This window comes from Mangifera indica, chromosome 11 (assembly GCF_011075055.1).
Source record: "Mangifera indica cultivar Alphonso chromosome 11, CATAS_Mindica_2.1, whole genome shotgun sequence".
In the NCBI taxonomy this organism is placed as follows: Eukaryota; Viridiplantae; Streptophyta; class Magnoliopsida; order Sapindales; family Anacardiaceae; genus Mangifera; species Mangifera indica.
Genome location: NC_058147.1, coordinates 14,517,520 through 14,532,840, shown reverse-complemented (window position 1 = coordinate 14,532,840; position 15,321 = coordinate 14,517,520). Strand labels below are relative to the sequence as shown.

The window sequence follows — 15,321 nt, the reverse complement described above, 5'->3', positions numbered from 1 at the left end:
TTTTAATTGAGGTTTTGAAAATGAGACATTTTTGCTTAGAAAATAGAAAATTAGGCATTTTTGCTTAGTTTAGGGTGGGATGACATATTTAATTTAATTTCCCTTAAAATATATTTTGGGTATATAAATGAATATAAACTTTATGTGTCGTTATGTTATTAAATGATTTTGAATTAAAAATAAAATTTTTATGACAATACATATAAATGTATATTCATATATGTATTTAAAATAAATACACATAACATTATTTTTCTATTAATCATATAATAAAATTATATTATATATTTTTAAATATATAAATAAGTAAATAAATAATATATTATTATGTAGGTAAGTGTTTTTAAACTAGTAATAAAATAATAATCAATTATGACACATCAAACATTGCCCTGTATTACATATGTAACCTCATATTCCATTGAGGACACCTTAAAAAAATGCCACTCTACGTAAAAAATCTCAAATACTTCAATTATTTCTCCGAACTGGTCATCCGCAACTTTAGTTTCAAACGATCTTTCACCTCATTGCCTCGTAATATCTCTGTTATTTATACAAAACTTATTCAATCCTCAACAAAATCTACCTCTATAATCCATGGCAAGCTCTGCCACGCCCACATTATAAAAACCGCCTTTAATACCAACTTATTTTTGGTAAATAGTCTCATTAATTTGTACTGTAAATGTGGCGAAATGCGTTTCGCTTACCAAGTGTTTGATAAAATGCCAAAACGAAATGTTGTATCGTACAATCTTTTGATTTCTGCTTACACCCAGATGGGTTTTTATAATGAGGCTATATATTTGTTTAATGAAGCAAGAATGGAGGGCCTGAAACTTGACAAGTTCACTTATGCGGGTGCTATAAGTGTTTGTGGACAAACTGAGGATCTTGAACTGGGCAAGTTGATTCATGGGATGGTTATTGTTGGTGGTTTGGTTGAACAAGTTTTTGTTATTAATTCGCTGATTGATATGTATTGCAAATGTGGTGAAATTGATCAGGCTAGGCTTTTGTTTGAGAAATCCTTTGAGTTGGATGATGTTTCTTGGAATACCATAATATCAGGTTATGTTCGAATTGGTGCTGTTGAGGAAGCTTTAGGAGTGCTAGTGAAAATGCATCGAAATGGATTGAATTTGAATACTTACACACTGGGTTGTGCTTTAAAGGCATGCTCTACAAACTTTGATGATTCTGTAAAATATGGAAGAATGCTTCATGGCTGTACAGCCAAGCTTGGGTTTGGCATGGATGTTGTTGTTGCGACTGCATTGCTTGATATGTATGTGAAAACTGGGCATTTGGTTGAAGCAATTAGAATTTTTAATAATTTGCCCAACAAAAATGTTGTAATGTATAATGCTATGATAGCTGGATTCGTGCACACAGATATTGTTACTGATGATACTGTTAATCGAGCCTTTAACCTTTTCTCTGAGATGAAAAGGCAAGGGATCAAGGCCTCAAAATTTACATTCTCAAGCATACTCAAAGCCTGTAATATTGTTGGTGCTCTAGACTATGGGAAGCAAATTCATGCTCAAATCTACAAGAGCAACTTGCAATCTGATGAATTTATTGGAAGTTCACTTGTTGAGTTGTACTCTTTATTAGGTTCAACTGACGATGGACTGAAGTGTTTTAATTTAATTCCCAAGCTAGATATCGTCTCATGGACATCCATGATTTCAGCCCATGTTCGAAATGAGCAATTGGAAAGTGCATTGACTCTGTTCCACGAACTACTGGCATCTGGAGAGAAAGCAGATGAATTCCTATTATCTACTATGTTGGTAGCTTGTGCAGATATGGCTGCAGCAAGATCTGGTCAGCAGGTCCAAGGATATGGAATAAAAAGTGGCATTGGGAACTTTACTGTTGTTCAGAATTCTCAGATTTGCATGTATGCCAAGTCTGGAGACATAGTTTCTGCTAATATGACCTTTGAAGAGATAAATAATCCTGATACTGTGTCCTGGTCTATCATGATTTGTACTAGTGCACAACATGGATGTGCAGCTGATGCTTTGAAGCTGTTTGAGTTGATGAATGATTTTGGTATTGCCCCCAACCATATTACATTTCTAGGAGTTCTTACTGCCTGTAGTCATGGAGGACTTATTGAAGAAGGATTACAGTAAGTTATCAAGTCCTTTCTTTTCAGTTTATTTCATTCCGTATTCCCCTTTTCAGCTGTAGGGAGGGAGCTTCAGTGGGGAGTTGGGGAAAATCGCCTTTGCTTTGAATCATTTGACTTTATTGTTCAGATATTTCTAGTGCCGAAGATTTTTTAGTTGGGACTTCAATAAAGTAAAGCTAGTCAGCTGGAAAGGGACTAAGTGATGAAATAATTCATTTTATGTGGGACTAGAATAAACTAGATGGACTCTTTTTTGTGTGTTAATTGTTTGGCATTTTTTTATTTAGAATTACTTACACGTATTTAATTTCATTACTGGAGCTGCATTTGTTTGAACGACTTTTTTACACACCTTGGTCTGTCGCAGTTACTTCAGAAGCATGAACAAAGATCATGGCCTGGTAGGCAACATAAAGCATTGTGCCTGTGTTGTTGATCTCCTGGCTCGAGCAGGAAGGCTAGCTGATGCTGAAGATTTCATTCTGAATTTGGGCTTTGAGGACAATCCAGTGATGTGGCGAGCTTTGCTGAGTGGTTGCCGGATTTATAAGGACACTGTCAGAGGAAAACGTGTTGCGGAGAAAGTAATTGAACTTGAACCAGAGGCAGCTGCCTCTTATGTGCTTCTTTACAACATCTACTATGAAGCTGGAATAGAATTAATGGCTACAGAAGTTAGAGAATTGATGAAAGAGCGAGGAATCAAGAAGGAACCTGGTGTAAGTTGGTTTGAGGATGGAAACAAAGTTAATTCTTTTGTGGTTGGCGATGAAGCTCATCCCATGAATCAAATGATATATTCAAGGTTGGAAAAGATGTTGGAGAACAGAGCCAAATAGGTCAGAGAGAGAAGCATTTTCTATCTTTTTGAGCGCTGCAGAATGATAGACCCCCAATAATCAAGACTTATAAGAGGAAGGGCAAAAGGGGGATTGCAACACCAGCAGCTATAATTCAGAAGGCAACTCTGGATAATCATCATACAAACTTAGCAAATCTGGATAACCATCACACAAACTTGGAAGTACAGCTGAGCAAACAAATAAACAAGGAAGTAGCAGATTACATGGCCATAAACATAGGAGCAGATCACACAGGCAAGGAAAGAAATCAAGAGGAGCATACAATCAGGAAGGAGACAGATTCTCAGGGATGGAGCTGTGCGTTAAAAGGAGAAGGAAGCCGTGAGAAGGGGACATCCAGGAAAAAAATATAATTGGTTAGGTTTTGGTTTGGGGGCTTAAGCCTAGGTCATTGGTTCACTGCCACGGCAGTGTTGGTTGTATTTCAATAAGTCATTGTAATCTGCACTATTTCATTCAAATAAAGCAGTCATTTCATTTATTCATATAATTCCCTTGATTACAATCCATTGGTTCATATAATTCAGTAGATTACATTCATTCCACAAATTAGCAATACACAGTCCTTTTACATAAATACAGTACACGTAACAGGTGCGCAGCAGTTGACTTCGTCTCCAGAAGGACCTAGCTCCTGCAGAAGACAACTCCACGAGGTCAGGTACGCAACACGGAACCAATGAATTGCTCTTTTATGGTGAAAAGCTTCACTTCCAAAATCATTAGTTTGCCAACATTAGCTCCAGTGAGAGTGATCAAAAACCTAAGAGTCTGCCGCAATCGTCATACAACAATTAAGCTGTTCTCTGGGTTGAAAAGAGGAAAAAGAAATCACAGGTGAAGCATGAAATAGAATTATTGAGAGGTTATGGATGCTGAAACGAAGAGCCGGATCTTTTACCCCCTCTGAGTCAAAGAACTTATAACACTGGGAAAAATGAAAGGCTTCAAATGGCAAGTTTAAAAGACCTTCCAATTGCAAAGACATGGTAACCTGGTTAAAGGTACTGAGCCAACTGAACGATTCCCCTTACCTTTTTATTTTTTATATTGCAATTACTCTTCATTATTTCTTGAGTGGCTGACCAATAAGTAAACTAATTTGGATACGCAACAAATGTTTCTCATTTTTCTATACCTTTTGATGCTGATGTCTTACATCTCTTTTCCGTTTTAGGTTGGGATCATTCATACTTCTTATACTGCCAATATTAACAGAGGAGTTGATGTCGTTTCCCCAGGCTTAGCCCACATTTATCAGCAATTCCTTCTTGATTTCATGCACAACCTTTTGAAGTTGGGAAAATGGGTGGAGCCAGAGAGTTCAAGTTTGGTTTTGACATCAGAATAGGACTCTTGAGCAAAGTAATATTTTGGTTGCAAATTGACATGGGAACTGGATTTTCTTAGTGCTGATAGTATGATAAATAAACCATTTAGGAAACAATCGTAACAAATTTGGAGTATCCTTTGCTTTTTTGAAGGGAATTTTGATTATTTATCAACAATATACAACACTTGAAAATGGAGTATGTTGCCAATCTCTTGTTTACTACAGTGTCTATCGATTTGCAACGCAGTCTTTTTTCATAATTCGCAACACTCGCAAAATGCAATTCAACACAACCAACCATCTATTTCCTACCTACAATAATCTGCATACCCTTTAATTAAGCTTCAAAATAACCTAACTTCACTAAAACTTCAACACTTTGCTATCATCTAGATAGCACGGAAATAGAAACGGAAATGTCGAAACGTGGAAAGGTGGAAACGGAAACGTGGAAACATATTTTCTTAAAAAAGTAGGAAACGGAAACATGGGGAAACGTGTAAATATAAAAAATATAGGGTTTTTTTTATAAATATGAATTTTTTTATAAAAAAATACAATAACCTATATTTTAATTAAAAAAATACAACAATTGATTTTTTTCCAACCAATTTAAAATAACATATAATAAAATAATTTTATGCCAAAACTAAATTACAAATTCAAGTTCTTGAAACGTGTATGTATAAATTAAATCAATACTTATACAATAATTTAATATATGTTTTATAATAAAATAAAAATCTTGGAAAACTAACAAATCTTGGAAAGCTAATAAATCTGGAAGAGGCATGCAGAATTATAGTCTTGGAATAGAGTATATATAATAAATTAATATGTATTTAATAAAAAGAAATTAAACTTGGGAATAGAGTGCATTAAATTAAAATCCATATAAACTAATTTGTATCATAGAAGGGCAAGAAAATACACACTTTTTTCAGAGTTTTCTTTCTTCCAGCCACTGTTCAGAGAAGAAGAAGATGTCCAAAAGATTGACAGCAAAGAAGAGAAGAAGATGCCCAGAAGAAGAAAACGCCCAGAAGACTATTACCCATAGAAAACTATTTTTGTTATTTATTTTCAAAATCCTTTCAGAATCCTATTATATTATACACTTTCAGAATCCTTGTATACATAGGAAACTGTTTCTGTTAAAGAAACGCGTTTCCCTTTTATCTAAAATTATCGAAATGGCCCGAAACGTTTCGTACCAGTTTCGGGCCATTTCGGAAACCGAAACATTTTGGATTCATGGAAACGCACACTGCTGTGCGTTTCCGTGCTTCTTAGGCTATCATCATAAAACCGTACTAAGGTGGGTATATCTTAGGGCATCTAACAACTCTTCTCAAGGCACTAACCCAAATAAACTAGGTGTTAACTCAGAGACGTCAAGGTCAAAATGTTGAGGATGGAAGAGTAGGCATTTAACTTCTTTAGCCTCTCACTCAATCTATTGAGTTTTGATTGGACAGGCACTTGCCTTGTACCTTCTGTAACCGATGGAGCTTCCCCTGTAGTGGTGGTCGTCATTGTGGTTGTGGTTGTGGCTGTGGTTGTTGCTGTAGGATTAGCTATTGTGGGGCGCTCACTCTTGGTTACCCTTTTAGTTTCACCTAATATGCTCTCTCTACCTCGTCCTTCTTCCTTCCTCCCAACTTTCATCCTCTTAAACATTACTTGACAAAATCAGTTTTTCAAATGCCATTAACTTAACTCCTAAGTAGGTGTGGATTTGAACCAAGTCGGGTTTGAGCTCAGCTTGGTCACTGTTCATGCAAGCCTAAGTCTACACTCAAGCTCATCGAGTCAAGCTAAAGACAACTCAAACTCAAACTCACTAGCTTGGATCTATAAGCTTAATGAGCCTGAGCCCAAGTCGAGCTTGACAAGCCCCAGGTATCCTATTTAAAATACATGTGTTTTTTTTTTTCCTTCATACCAATTTAAAAAACCAAAATCCATCATCCCACCTTACATGTTCATAAGTTGAAAAATAGAGACTACAATCAGACCTTACAACCTTGTTAGTTTGAAAATTGTGATATAATATCATCAGTAGGTGGTTCTCAATGAGAGTTAAATCCCTAACCTCTTGTTTAAACCAAATTCCTTAACCACTCAAACTAAGCCTTCAAAGTTAGAAAGGAAAAGTTAATTGGTAGGCCAAAAAAAGACTAACATTAATTGATTCTCCAATGTATCACTTCATAGTATTGTTTCCATCCAAGGAATCCCTACAAAACTCCTCAGTTTCTATAGAACTGCGATAGAGTTAGCTCAAAACAATAACAAATATATTTTATGGATTCCTAGGATATGTATGGAGTAATGGAAACAAATTGAAGAATTGGAAATTGCTATAAATCAAGGGAAAAATCACTTGCACAATATGAACCCGAAATTGTAAAGAGTCAATTAAGATGACATCCTCCCTTTAGTATGCATTGAAGTTGCTAATAATAAACAAGTGTAAAGAAAATCGGCACAATCAAATCCATAAGAAATTACACACAAAAATGTGGTTGCAGATATGGTAACAATAAACAAAAGATAGCCATTTCACTGCAAACTTTAGTTTTATTCAACATTTTCTTCAAAATCAGAAACTAAAATAATGATTTAAAAACTTCCAATATTCATATCACACAATTGAAGCATATAAAACCAATAGAATAGAAAATAGACAATAAAATTATATTTTGACAGGAATTTTCTTTTCTTTTTTTCACATATCACTATTAGCTATTTTATGAAGACTTACAACTGCAAACAAAAGATATTACCCATGTAAAAGAATCTCAGGAACCAAATTGATTAAATTATAGTCACAAAACTCTAATAAAGAAAAGATATCTCCCAGTTAAACATTCTTGAACTAAGTGATAGTAGTAGACTATAATCATTGAAGGCCAATATGTGGATAAAATACTTACATTGTCTTAATCAATTTCTTTGATTATTTCATCCAGTTGAGCGTTGCCAAGACCAAACTCTTGGCAAGTCTGTTGAAACGCATCAATGGTTATGTAACCACTACCATCTTTGTCAAAATAGATGAAAGTTGTAATTAAATTATCTTCTCTCTCTATCTTGTTTAAGTGCAAGGTAGCAGCAATGAATTCATGATATTCTAGCATTTCATCATTGTCCATATCAGCCTACCAAAGTTCCACATGCAAGAATTTAGTGAATTCAATGTGGTTATGTCATAAGTAACAGATGAGAGAATTACACTCAATCTATCAGAAAAGGGCAAAACTTCTACATCATACCAGCTAAATTTCTATCCCTATAATGTACCACAAAATTTGAAACTAAGTAATAAAACATTATATAACAGAGAGTTTAAGTACCAAATACCCTCAATTGCTCTAAGCATCAAAAGCATGATAATAATCAAAAACTCATTTGGGATATATGAATGAGATTATAACAACTAACAAAATCTATTCAAAGCTAGTTTACAAGAAACCAGTAGATACTCATTCCTTCTTAAATGAAATTTAATCTGATCTTGAATAAACCAACTTGATAGTAATATCAAAGCATATATAATATAGAAAGAGACAATATTATCATTTTACATCAACTTAGTTGTCATTTCATATTATAAATATATCTATCTTACTCCCATTAAAAGATTTATACATCTAATATTACATAGACTACCATTTTAGAGGTTCAACATAAATGATTAGCTAAGGGATATAAATTATGTAACAAAAACATAGACCAAAAGCAAAGACAAAATCCTTAAATCTTCTAGCAGAAGTTTAAACAATAAATCATGAACTGACCCAACTAGATAAGCTACATCGGTAAAGTGACCCATTGGCATCTATCAATTTAATCCATTTAAGCCATAAATCAAGACTTTTTGCTTCTATTTCAATACATGAATATATGATCCTGCAAAAAAAAACATCCATTTAAAATTCCAAAACAAAGGATGTTATAGAATCAAGCATACAGTGAATCATCCATTTAAATAAACACAACAACAAATCAAACCTAATTAGCACAACAACAACACAATAGCAAACCAACAATGCCAAAAAACAAGTATGATAAAACCCTTAATTTAGAAACCTTGATTCCAAAGTTAGGGTTTAATAAATTCAAGCCAAAAATTAACAAACTCAAAGTAAAAAAAATGGAAGAACACAAACTTGAAATGTCCTTGTGTCGTCGTCGTTGCCAAACTTGTTGCTGTCAAATTCCCACTCGCTGGACAAATAAAAGATAGAAGTGTTCTAACGTTGAAATCTTCTATTGCTTCGTGACTAGACTTGAATTGACGTATCGCTTAAACTCGAAAGTTGGATCGAGTATATTGGAGCTGACATTGTCGACAAAAAAAAAAGGCCAAAACTGAAGATTGAGAGTAGGGTTAGAGTTTGGAAATTGAAGACTTGTAAAGAGACGCGTGAATGAGATTTCATATGATAAGTAAACAAAATCAAAACCTTGTTTACTTTTCATTTAATCTAAAATGACAACATCCCAGCGTGAGAAATGAGAATGGGTTAGTTGTGTTAGCTTGCGAGTTGTGCTAAACTGTTGAGCTTAAAGATTGGGCCCGAGCTCGAGTTCATTTTTTTTTGTATGTAAAGCTCGAGCTCGAGCTCAAGCTCAAACTAATTTCCATGTGACTTGTTTTAGGCTCGTTCAAATCGAGCTCAAGTAAACTCGATTCAAATCTAACTCTACTCTTAAGTAACAATGGTAGTAAGAATGCATGTAATGAAAAAAACTTGAACAAAATTTTCTCTTGACCATAAATTAGTAGAATGTAATTAGTGTACCTTACTGGCTTGGGGTTCCAAGTAAACCATTAAAATAGATGCCAAAAGATTACATCCTTTAAACATCTTTGCCCTGCTTCCTGCAAACAATCATAGCATATGTCTTAACAAAGCCAACATAACACTCGAAGTCATGCCCTTGAAAAAAACTGGATAGATCTTGCTTTGAACCATCCTAAATTGTTGCCTTGGTAGAGACTCAACAAAAACATAACTTGAAACAAATGAAACCCAAACACACATCCCATAAGCTATAACAAATCCTAGCAAATTCAAAACACTCATAAGACCACCAAATGTGTCCGAATGAACAAATGTATCAAAGAAGTTGTGTGCACTAGTTTTTATCATTTCGTATACATGTTCTTTTACTTCTTTTGCCTTCTCCTTTATACTTTCATGAACATTGGTGACTTGCTCGGATATTTTCCTCGTTATATCTCTCTTGATCATCTTCCCTAAATCCTTCGTTTCTTTGACAATGCCTTTAGCTTTCACCACTAGTTTTTCCACTGTTTCCTTGACCTTTTGAGTTATTTGAGACACTTCCTTTTTCACTTTACCATATGTTTCATGTACAACCTCTTTTACCCCATGAGCCTTCTCCGAAAACGCTTGTTTGGCTTTACCCAATGCATCTTGCATAACCTCTTTAGCCTCATGGGCTATCTTTTTATTTTGAGCAATGACATCATAAGTTGCCTCATATACCATATCTTTCACCTCGGTTGTCTTCTCATGAGCTACCTTTGATACGTTCTCCTTGGCTTCACTTGCCTTCTTTTTACCATGAGTTACAACTTCTTTTACTTTATCTTTGGTTTTCCAAATTGTGCTTGCAATTCACATAAGCATCATATAACAGCTCTCCAAGACCATGACTATGACCTAAAATTCCTTGGCCAATAACTAAAAAGACTTCTTTGATGTTATCTTTAGCATTATTGTAAGTATCAGAAGCAGTAGAAGAAATCTTCTCTTCAACATCTGAAGATGAACTAGAACTAGGCTTTTTAATGTAATATTCATTTTTTGGTGAAATGGAAATTTTAGTGTTGGGTTTACCATGCTTATCATGCTCTACAACAATGACTCTATAGCCTTCTTTGATAATAACTTATGGTTTTTGGTTATTTTTTTCTAGGTTTAGAGAGAAAACTCCTGCTACTATAAGTGAAGCAACAACAAGAGATATAACCACAAAATTCATCATTATTTTTATTTATGTTTTTACCACTCGATGGAATTAAAGTTGAAAAGAATGAATAATAGGAGTAGTTCTAAGGATATATGAGGTGAAACACCCAAGTAGCATGTTTAAGTGACAAGCGTTTTAGCTTGTCACCACGTGGTGTTGTATGTGGCTTTATATGAAAGCCATTGCAAAGGCTTTATTGATCTAGAAGTTGTGGAAGGATCTCACAAGACAAGAGTAATTTGATTAAGCATGCATGATGAGCATACAAATTTTGGTCCAAGAAAGGTGTTAATCTGAGTGTTTATGTGAAGGTTTGATTTGAGTTGGAATTAGCCAAGCTTGTGCAAAAGAAGAATTAGTTTGTCAAATTTAAACTCAAATCAAAGTGATGTTTTGTTGATATTATTGTATTAGAGTTTGTTTTGCTAATATTTTTTAATTCTTTTTTAATGGTTTTTTTTTTTTACTAATTAAAGTTGAAGTTGAGTTCAAATTGACTTTATTGATTGTAGTCAAATTTGGTTTGGTTCAATCCACCCATTGAAGAATGTTATATTACAACACATTTTGCATGGTCTTTTATTTCCACTTCTGATTTTATAGAGACCTAATTTTGGTATTTAACTAAAAATGTTCTAAATATTATGGGTATTATTACGCAATATCATTCAAGGGTGAAGTCACGAATTAAATTTAGAAAAAATAATTTTAAAATAATATTATACAAAATAAAAAATAAATAAATAGCATTAAATTTAGAAATATTAACATAAACTATAGGGTGGTTAAAGTGAAAAACTAAACGAAATTAATGACAAATTTTTTTAGTAGGGTCACTAGTCCCCACTTATAACTATACAAGTCTATCTGTTAGCAACTCATGATTGTGACATGGGTTCATGTGCAAGGTGGCATAAGTCAAGACAAAACCATGTTTAGAACGAGGCATGGCATATTGTAAAATTGATTGTAAATATTTATTAAATCTAGGTTGGAAGGTGTCTGACATGCATTTGAATCAAAATAAGCACAAGTGGATAGCGTGCATTAACCCTTATGAGACATGCACACGAGCTAGTGCATACACATAGGTAGAACTAGGTAAGTAGGGTGCGTGCACCATCGATAGTGACACTTTTGGATGGGTTCAAGAAACTTAAGAATCATTCAAAATTGCATGTGCATTAATATTTCAAACAGGGGTACTAAAAAATAGACAAAAACTCTTGTGTAAATTTCCTTTATTTTGAGATTAATAAAGTTTGGGCTTATTTTCCTGTAAGCTTTTGTATTGAGTTCTTTATTTGTTTTTAAATTCGAGGGAGGTTAACGAGCTTCCTATGCAAAGTTATAGTGTGAATGTGTACTGACTAAATGCAAGACTTAGTGTCATCATAGGTGAACATTTTTGTGTCAACAAAAAACCCTATGACAATATGGTATCAGAGCACAGGTCAAAGTGAGAGTTATCGATGTCTACTCTTTCAGAGTGGGTTAGCATTTTGGAGGTGATTGTAAGAATGTTAGCCCTATATGCGACAACACTATTTGAGCAAGCGTTAGTTCATGCGAATGTCCTCTATTGAGGTACTGTGTGATAGAAATATGCGATGAGGTACTCAATCAAGTTATTTCATTGGTTAATTGTTTGGAGAAGCGAATGTCCTCTATTGAGTATGATGTTAGACTGCTAAAAAAAGTTGTGAGTGATGGCTACAATGGTGATAGAAGTGCTAGAACTTCAAAGTACAAAATCCCTGAGTTTAAGTCTTTCAATGGATGTTAAGATGCTAAGGAGTTTGACAACTTTATATGGGATATGGAGTAGTACTGTATGGTTATGCATGTGCCAGAAAGAGAATAGGTCATAGTGTCCAACATGTATCTTATAGGGAATACCAAGTTGTGGTGGTGGACTCGATCAACAAATGATGTGAGTATGGGTAAGCCATACATCAAGACATAAGGTGTACTGAAAAAGGAATTGAATGACCAATTTTACTCATTGAATACAGCATGGCTGGCAAGAGACAAACTTAATAAGCTAGTTTAGATTAGTTATATGTATGAATATGTAACTAGGTTTAGTTTTTTGATGCTAGATATCCAGAACATGTTAGAAGAGGATCGATTGTTCAATTTCATCCCTAGGTTACATCCTTAGGCATAAGTTGAATTGAGGTGGCAGAATGTGTAAGATTTGCCGACAAAAATAGTAGTGGTAAATAGTTTGGTAGACTATTTGTATGGGTCTTCTTTTTATGTCAAATGCTACTCAGAAAAAAAAAAAAAGCCAAAAACAAGTGGAATCAAAAGGATAACAAGGAAAAAGAAAGGCATGACTAGAATAAGGAAGGAAAGTCTTTGTTAATAAGTAGGTGGGAGTCCCCACAAAAGAAGTTTTTTAGGTGTTTCTTATGTGATGGTCCTCATCAGGTGTGGGACTACCCAAAGAGAGAAAAATTAACTACTCTTGTTAACAAGGAAGATTCCAAATCTAATGAGTAGAGGGTATACTCTAAGGCTTAATTCGATTCAACTATTGAATGTTATCATTGAGATCAAAAGCTACTCATACAAAGGGTTTTGTATGTATAAGCAATAGTAAATCAATAGGCAGTATGGGCAATTATGGACATGAGAGCTATCAACAAATTTTCGTTTCAATGAGTGATCAGGAAGCTAGGGTTAATTGTCTTAAAAAGCTTCAAGAGAGTGAAGGTTATAAATTTTGGACCACAGCTAATTTAAGGTATATTAGTAACGACATTGCAAATTAGTGACTGGGAGTGATAGTGCGAGCTACTAATGTTGTTAAATAACTTTGAGTTGATACTTGGTATGAAGTTCTTGATCTAATCTAAAGCTATTATTGTGCATATTTGTAGGAAATATGGATTATGGATAAGAGTTCTCTATGTTTCATTGGTGTAGAGTTTAAGGGATTGAAATCAAGAGTCAAAAAAGTGACTACAGTGGTTACACTAATGGATTTAGTGACAAAAGCAACATGTCTTGATAGTGTTGGCAAGTTTAGCCCTGAACCACCAAAATAATTGCAGAAGGGTGTAGTTCATTGATAAGGCCATTAATTGTTACTATTTTAATTTATAATTCCCTTGTGTTATGTGGAAATTTGATGCAATCTAATAGGATTACTTATCTTTTTGCTTTTAGGAAGCTTTGAGCAATTTTGGAATAAATAAGGCCAAAAAGAGGAAAAACTGGAGCAGATATATTAAACTAGAAATTTCGTAATGCAGACTAGGCGTGGGCACGTGAAAGGTGAGAGCAGAATCAGGAAAACAGATCTGAACGCCCAGATCAGCTGCAAGAGTCCAGAAAATATTAAGATTTGCTTCCCAGGAAAAGGATAATCACCAGCTGGAAAAGAGGATTAATTGAGCTAAATAAGGAATAATATTTTTGGAAGAAGGATTTATATTAAAAATACATATCTTTTCCTTTCTTTTTAGGAAGATATGTATCACTTTGCTTGATTGGATTAGGAGATTAGGGTTGATTTCAATTTCCAGTTTTTTAGTAGGAAGATAATATATATATATGCTCTTATTTTTATTTGAGAATTATCAACCATTGTAATTAGAGAATTAGAGAGCAAAACATGTTCTACAGTGGCTGAGTAATTTATCTTGGTTGAAGGGATCTGAAACCATGGAACTACAATGATTGTGAGATTTATTTTGTTCTTTAATGCATCTTTTTGATTATTTGAGTATTGATTATCTTTCTGAATTATTTGTTATTGATTGTGTTGGTTGATTTCTAAGGCGCGCGATTAGTTTATCAATTAATATAATCTACGGCTAGTTTAGGTGCTGAATCCGTAATTGTTCAATCCATCTAATCGAAGTGGCAACTAGGTTCATCGTTTGCTGCGTCAGAAGCGATAATCCTAGGGAAATAATCAACTAGATTAAATGCAACGTCGTACGTTTGTGTTGTCTTGCTTCGTTGGTCTTTCTAATTCGTAATGCTATTGTTTAATTAAATTCGAGATCGTATCCGAATTATTAATCAATAAGGGTTAATTGAAATACATGTTTTTGGTTAACTAATCGTAAGGAATGACAGGTTAATTTAATACCACAACGAATATTTGAATAATTAATTTGATATTTTGTTTCGATGATCGATCGTAGTTCCAATGGTGGATGTGACTGAAGACCAAGGTTTGTTAAATCGATTTATTCCTTTTAGATTATTTTACTGAATTTTTAATTAGTGTTTTTCATTATAATTTGCATTCACTTCAAAACCCCCCTTTTTATTTATTTGTTTAGATTTATTTGTGACGACATACTAATCAAAGCTCTTCGAGGGATCGATCCCTACTTTCCTTTACTACATTTTTGTTACAGGAATTTAAGATTTAATTTGGGTGTCAACGACAGCACGTACCAAATTTTGGCGCCGTTGCCGAGGAGTTTTTACTTTGTATGTTCGTTACGCGATCTTTGAAACAAGCTAGTTTACAATTTGATCCAGAAATTGAAAAGACTGCAAAAGGACTGAGAAAAGAAGCGAAAAGGAGACTGTACGCACACAAAACAGTTCACGAAACAGAGGAAAACATGGCTGAAAATCAGACTTTAAGAGAGCTTGCTGCTCCAAATTTAAATCAACAACCACACTGCATTACTTTTCCGAATTTAGATGTTAATACTACCTTCGAATTAAAATCTGGACTAATTCATCTTTTACCTATTTTTCGTGGTTCTGCAAGTGAAGATCCTCATAAACATTTAAAAGAATTTCATGTGGTGTGCACCGGAATGAAACCGAATGGAGTAACCGAAGAACAAATCAAGATGAGGGCTTTTCCGTTTTCTTTGAAAGATGATGCGCAAGATTGGTTGTATTATCTACCCGCTAGAAGTATCACTACTTGGCATGAGATGAAAAGATTATTTTTGCAGAAATTTTTTCCAGCATCAAGAGCAGCC

At 34.2% G+C, this 15,321-nt stretch overlaps 1 protein-coding gene and 1 pseudogene across 1 annotated transcript; one reads left to right on the top strand and one right to left on the bottom strand.

Moving 5' to 3' along the window:
- Positions 1-419: 419 nt before the first annotated feature.
- On the top strand, positions 420-3,497 carry LOC123228920 (pentatricopeptide repeat-containing protein At3g13880). Its single transcript, XM_044654422.1, has 2 exons — positions 420-2,146; positions 2,517-3,497. Exons 1-2 carry the CDS (start codon positions 441-443, stop codon positions 2,986-2,988), a joined length of 2,178 nt encoding a protein of 725 aa, XP_044510357.1. The 5' UTR covers positions 420-440; the 3' UTR covers positions 2,989-3,497.
- A 2,207-nt stretch (positions 3,498-5,704) lies between these two features.
- Positions 5,705-10,369, bottom strand: LOC123228781 (annotated as a pseudogene).
- Between the last annotated feature and the right edge of the window lie 4,952 nt (positions 10,370-15,321).